This window comes from Belonocnema kinseyi, chromosome 2, assembly GCF_010883055.1.
Source record: "Belonocnema kinseyi isolate 2016_QV_RU_SX_M_011 chromosome 2, B_treatae_v1, whole genome shotgun sequence".
NCBI classification, from domain to species: Eukaryota; Metazoa; Arthropoda; class Insecta; order Hymenoptera; family Cynipidae; genus Belonocnema; species Belonocnema kinseyi.
In genome coordinates, this window is record NC_046658.1 from 161,242,479 (window position 1) to 161,249,837 (window position 7,359).

At 31.9% G+C, this 7,359-nt stretch overlaps 1 protein-coding gene across 1 annotated transcript in view; it reads left to right on the forward strand.

Annotated features, from left to right (window-relative positions):
- Positions 1–7,359, forward strand: part of LOC117167256 — a 16,515-nt gene that overhangs the window by 4,345 nt on the left and 4,811 nt on the right. Inside the window, exons 2-3 of the mRNA XM_033352062.1 lie at positions 374–548; positions 1,390–1,472. Coding sequence (XP_033207953.1) covers positions 517–548; positions 1,390–1,472 — 115 coding nt within the window. The 5' untranslated portion in view covers positions 374–516. The remainder of the gene's footprint in view (positions 1–373; positions 549–1,389; positions 1,473–7,359) is intronic.

Genomic DNA, 7,359 nt, shown 5'->3' on the forward strand with positions numbered 1-7,359 from the left:
ACTAATGAGGAATAGAATTTTACAAAAATTTCTTGTTTTGCACTGAGGACGTGCTGCTTCAGATTGAAGTACCTGTCCAGTGGGCAACAAAATTAAGGATGTCCTAGAGACGTCGTTGGGACAGCCCATGTCTTTTGGACATTCTGGGGATATTCTTAAGACGTCTAATGTCCGTACGAAAGATGACCTGAGAACTTCCATGTATTGAAAACGTCTTTAGGTCATCTTTAAGACATTGGACATCTTAGAGACATTGATTGGGCTGACATAGGACGTCCCTACTTTCTCTCTAGGAATTGATTATATTTCACTAGTCTGTTATTACGATTCAAATTTCGATGTATCTTTTTTTAAAGGAGACATTATTTTTCAGAACCTGTGACGAAGGCGGCCAAAGCAATGGCCAAAAACTCATTGAGTGGAAGCAAAGGACCTAAATGTGCATTGGAAACATGGATAACAGGAAAATGCAATATTTCCTGAAAAACCTTACTGGAAGAAAATATTGACAGAAAAATGACTACCTTCGTTAATTCATTAATAAAAAAGTAAGAATTGTTTATATTTGCCATTCTGTAATACTTGCACAGGATGACGCAAAATTATCTTAATTTCTCAAAGCATAGTTATAATAAACGTTTTTAAAAAATTCATTCCGAAGTGTTTTTTGTTCATTTTATATTTCAATAATCAAAAACGTTGAATATTAAATATTTTTAGTCGATTTTTACTCTAAAATACTCACGCTCGACCGCAAAAAGAATATTCTGCCTTCAAATACGGTATTTTGTAGAAAGAAAGAGTAGTTCCCAAGTTTTTTCATGAAATTACATTTCGAAGTAACGAACACGCATGCGCGCGCCTTACTGCGGCCGGCAAACTGCACCATACTGGCATCACAGAAATTGCAATAGTTACTGAATAAAACGATAAATCATGAAAATTTTAGCATGTTTTAACATTGAAATCTACTGTTTTCAATATTATACGCAACATTTATTTTTAAAAATATCATATAAATGCAAGTAGTTGCAACCGGTTGCAAAATAGTAATCTAATTTTTTTTCCAGAAAATTAATATCGTTTTTTTGGTAAAATTTTATTCTTTTTTTTGCAATAAATAAACAATTTTGTATTCAATTTGTAATTCATCATTTTTCTTTCATTTTCAATTTTCCTATTCTTTCTGATAATAATTGATACACTATGCTTTAAGTGAAATTATATCGATTCACATCTGTAAATGACAAATCTTAAGGTACTTCTAAGAATTTGGTGTATTTTCCGTATACCGTTTCAACGCACTTAGAGAAAAAATTCTGTCTTAAAATAAATTGTTTCCTAAGTTTAATTTTGTTGTAAATTTATTTTTTCTTATTTCCTTCGTAGATTAGAACAAGAAAACGCCATGACATCGCCACAAATTCAGGATGAATTTGAGTTGCAATTAAATATTAATAAGAAATCCTATAGTAAAGTATTAATTCTAAGCCGTATTATAACATTTTAATAACAAATTGATGTGCCCATTTGGTCGCACAAAATAGTCCAATCAATCCCATTGGCTTAAGTTAGCTTTAAGCTGCGGAGTCCTACTGCTGGTCGACGCGAGCTCGCTATGATGCTTATCCGCTATGTCTGTGGCTCCCACTCCAAGTGAACCGCACATCCCCCCGCAGCTAATCTCAACCATAACCACGGTGCGGTGTCAGTTCTCTTAAGAACTAGCTCTAGGGGCACTATTTTCGGGATTTGCCGTGCTACAAACTGCAAAAATGTTCTAAACGAAACTCGTCCCTGATTGTTTTAGAGAAAATGAGCAATTACTATTAAAAATTACAGCAATACTGCAGAAGGATAAGGTTGTTATTCCAATCATTTTTGTGGCCAGTCAGAGAGTTACTAATTAACTGTTGTTAACTAATTAGTAAAATCGAAATATTTATGTACAATTGAAAAATTTCTATTTTCTTTCTCTAACGTAAAACGAATAACAAACTTCCTATTTGTACTTTGCTTTGACAGACTTAGGTTTGGCACACTACGATGACGCAGTTCACCCTAAACCTTTAGAACTCGATGTTCATTTCGTCAGAACAAAATTTGTTGAAATGATGAAAACGAATTTGTTGTGTCGCTTGAATATTAGAACATTATGCTTGTGAACATTTAAGAGACAGAAATAAATTTAACAATATTTTTCAATTGTTTAAAATGGCGAGCACCGTGTTAAGAAATTGTATTTATTTAAACAGAGGTAATTACGTTTACATACTAACGATAACTTTTGTTTGGAAATCAACAAAGTTTAAACAAATGAAATTTATTTTGTAAGACCTTCTTTCCTTCAAAATCTGAATAAAATGATTGCTCAATTAAAAAAAAACAACATCTATGTTAGTGCAAAAATACTAATTTCTTAGTGGGAAGAACACTTGAATAACAAATATAGACAATTGTTTATCTTACGTTAAAAATAATTAATTGTTAATCGTAAACCTATTTTATCGTTATAATTTTAAAATTTTCACCTTCGTACACTGAAACCCTGTTTAAGTTCACTCCTCCGCATCGAAAATTGTTTGGCATATATATGGGAAGCTTGAATGGGCGGAGCATTGATGCCAATGTTCGCACCCTGTGATACTGCGCGTGCGTTAGTGCTGCGTGCTAGTTGGCCGCACTTGGCGCGCGATTCAAAATTACTTTAAGAAATAATTCTTGTAATTTGAATAAATGATTATTAAAATATATAAAAGAAAGTATAAAAATTATGTGACTTTTGATTTCAGACAAGAAAAAAAATTATAACAGATATATTTTATAAATAACAGTTTATTTTCATTGAACTCCAAATACAGACTTATATTTTACAAAAAATTATTTAAGAGATACATTTTTTGAAATACCATATAATATTTCAGGAGCTTAGTTTATAGATGTTAATTGCAGAATATAATAATGATGAACTTTCTGCGTCGTTTTGTCACGTCTCCTATCGAAAAGAATAATATTCTGAGATAAATTTTGCTTAGAAAAATTCAAATATTATCATTATTATATTCTGCAACTAACTTATATACATATTAAGCTCCTGAAATATTGTATGATATTTCGAAACATGTAACTATTAAAAATTTTTTTGTGAAATATAAGTTAGTCTTTGGAGTTCAATGAAAATAAACTGTTATTTATAAAATATATGTGTTATAAATGTTGTTCTTACCTGAAATCAAAAGTTACATAATTTGTATACATTCTTGTACATATTTTAATTATTATTTATTTAAATAAAAAGAATTGTTTTCAAACGTAATTTTGAATCGCACGTCAAGTGTAGCCAACCAGCGCGCAGCCCTAACGCAAACGCAGTAGCACTAAACGAAAAGCAACGCGTGAACTGAAACGAGAGTGAACTTATCCGGACGTAAACTTAAACGGGATTTCAGTGTATTTAAATTAAGACATCTCATCAATAACCAATATTTGCAAAATATGTATTATTAATCTTATTTTATATTGAGTAACTCAGATAATTTTATGACTAAATATAGGATTTGAATTAAAATTTGAATATACCTGACGGTTGACGTAATTTTTTTAAACTAATAAACTTTTTTCAAATTCATCATAACTATCCGTCATAACTTCAAATGCGCTTAAATGCGCCACCCCTACTAAATTTGGCGCTAGTTAAGTAACATAGATAACATATTTTATTTTGTTAGTCATCACATCGGAAAATTTGTTGACCTCCATTTCTTGGGACATTTGCAAGGTTTGAAAAAAAATATCGCGCATATGAGCCCATTTGAAGAATGAAATCATGTCCGCAACTTTATATTGCACGTCACTGTGGAAGATTTAAAGCTTTCGTTACACTACGCCCCCCCCCCCCCCCCCCCCCCCCAATATATATTTTTTAATTAGCTAGCGCAAAATTTTATAGTTCTGTTGCATTTAAGCGCATTTGAAGTTATGACAGATAGATAGGATGAATTTGAAAAAATGTTATTGGTTTAGAAAAATTACGTCATCCCCCGCCCCCAATAATAAAAATTGAGTACATCAGAATTAAAGGCTCATTATACGCTCTTCAAGGCCCTGAAGATTAATTTCTTAAAACCATCCCCAACATTAAAAAACTACCCACTACTCAAAAATGTTGATAAGGCAGTTCCACACGAGTGTGAAGTTAGCTGTAAGAGCCAGAGACAAGTCGAAGGGGAGCCGGAAACGACCCGAAGATGAGCCGATAGCATGTACTGTAAACTTCACAAGAGTTTAAACTGCGTACTTTAAGATCCTGTAGCAAACGATATTTTTTCTAACAAATGCGGGAAATTTTCCATTTGAGAAAAAATAAAAACCAATTTTTTGAAAAATTATGTTAATTTTTGGAAATTTATGGTAAAATTACAAAAATTACCTAAAAATTCCGGAAATTTTTGGTAAATTGGTAAATTACCGACAATTTATAGAAATTTAGTGTATCCGAAGCTTTTTGGAAGAAATAAAAATATTTCAAAAATTTCTGGATGATTTGCTAAATTTCAAAAATTTCCTTAAATTTATAAAAAAACTTGGCAAAATTTTCAGAAATTTATGAAAAATGAGCAAATTGCCGATAATTTCAAATATCTACAAGTTTCCAAAATTTTCGGAATTTTTCGGTAATTAATCGGTAATTTATGGTAATTTTTCAGTCATTTATGGTAACGTATCACTTCAAGTATGTCCAATAACTATTCACTACTCACCATCAGTCTCAAGCGTCAAATCATATTGAAGTGAGGTTATGATTCCGACAGTCCTGGAAAGTAATGCTGACTCGAAATATGCAAGCGCAACAGCAAGAAAAGAGCGCCAGCGCAGCAGCTGGAAGAAGTCTTTTTATAACTGCTTGTTACCACGGTTTCGGAATTGCTCACTTCCCGCACGCAATACATGTGTCGAAAATCAAACATTTCGTGCGTGCGTTAGAAGAAAAGTATTCTATCTGTCTTTTAATATTTTCTAGCCGTCAAAAAAAGTCAAACCCTTTTTCAATAATAATTTCTGATACGCTAAAACTACCCTGTAGAGGGATGCGACATTGAACTGAAAATAAAGCAAATCAGCAGTGATTAGTTTTCTCGGATTGTGTCCAAACATTGACTGGCCTTTGAAGGAATTACTTCTTGTGTAGAGCTCATTTCATATCTAAAAGCCAAATTTTTGGCCCTGCATTAAAAAAAAAACGCATGGTACTATCAGCTTTAGGTAAAACTATGATAGAATGGTACCATGGTAGAAATATTGGTTATATCAAATTTTTTCTTTAACAGAAATTAAGGGCTCATTTAAGGCTCTTGCATGACTAGCGGCGCAATTTTTCAACAAAAAAATCCCAATATAAAAATACCCTAAAAATCGATATTTTTAAGCCACGTATAAAACTATATATATTTCCACTCAGAGCGTTTTGGGACAATACTTCTGACGGCAATGCGATAAATTGTTTGTAATTTGTAATTTTTCGAGAAGATCGAACTATAATTTTATCAGATAATCTTCCTTATTCCAGTAAGGGGTTGCTTTTATGCTTTGTTAAAATATATTATCATTCAATCTGTTAAGAAATTACTTTTAAATCTATTGTCATAAATGGTTTTCAAAATTTCAACTTTATTTAAAGTCTAAAATATAATGTTATATTCAAGATAGCCTCCTAGTTTTATTTAGAAGCTCTCTTTAGGGGTTTTTGAAATAAATGGTGATCCAGATAGTCCATCCTGAGAGTCCGATTTTCGATAACTCCTCCGACCATTTCTACCGGTATATTTCAAGCCAATATACTCACTAAAATACGCCAGGTCGTGCCATAAGACAAGCCAAGTTGCTGAGATAAACATATTTTCAGAAACTTGATGCGGTGAATAACGTTCTGCATGAAAGAAAATTCCTAAACGTTTCTAATACTTTAAAGAAAAACTTCTATTTTACGTCTATTTGGTCAGACATGACGTCACTAAAATAAACAACTGAGCACAAATTAGACCACTTTAGCCGCCGTGTTACTTAGAAAAATTCCGACCAATCAGGTTGAGCGGTTATCGCAGCTTTCTACTTGTGAACTGATCCCAGTAGTGTCAGAACGCGGATATGTCTGATATGGGCAGTAGTGATTCATGTGTATTTCTTAATTGACAAATGGCGTTACATAACCTAAAAATACACAGAAATAACTACTGCGCATGCTAGAGACATCCGCGTTCTGACACCACTGGCTGATCCAGCTGATTGTTAAAACGAACCTATAAATGACTAAAAACAAGAAATCGAAAATAAAAGCCGAATCAAGCAGGATCCAAAATATAAACTAAGAATTGATTTGGAAATTAGCTAATTCCCTAAATAAAGTAGATTTTCAGCGAAAAAGTGTTTTGTATCTGAATGTGATTCTAGGGAATACGTAAATGGAATGACTAGAATCGAGAGAGACTATTTCAATTCTTTTCTTCGTAATTATTATTGATTAGTTTTTGATACTAATATACATGAAATCCATTTAGAGTACATTTACCCATTCAAGTGAATTTTTTAAATCATTTTCATTATTTTTTGAAATTGCATAATCTAAGAAGTTTGAATTTTGCCGCGAAGAATGACGTCACACAGATTCAGCCAATCTATGCGTCTAACAAAAAATGCCGCGAGCGGGAGCCATATTCAAATTTGATGAAAAAAAAACATGTTTCTTATTCAAGAAAAAAATATTTCTTTTTGGTATATGTTAATGAGCTATTAAATAATCAAAATATCTTTTTATATAATTTCATGCAACATCCCTATTTCTTGATATTTTCTGAGTGTCTTGCAAAAGTTAGATTTATTCGGTTTCATTTGGATGTTTGCTAGTCATTTTTCGACATCAAAAACTGGATAAGTGTTCAAAGAATAAGGAAATAAAAAACAAAGTTCCTTTACGAGATAAAAAATTTTTGCTAACCTAAAAAAATGAAATCATGTTTGGAAGCAGTAAATTCTTCTGCCTCACAGTTAGGAAACTGGTTTAAAGCAAAAAGGATTCTGCTTCCGGTTGTGTTTTATTCTTTTGGGTATTGTCATTATGTTGAGTGTGACCTTCACGTTTATTCTTAATTTATTCATTACATTATAAATTCTCTACCGTCGATAGTTTAATTCCAAAAACTAGCAAACGGTAGTCAAATAGTCCCAGAAAAAGTGAGAAAATTTGAATGTTTGAAACAGTGTGAAGAGGCTAATTATGATATAAAATTTCAAAATTTGTTATTTTGAGATAGGGCAACATCATATGGGTGGTTGTTCTGCTTTTAATTTCTAATTTAATTATAA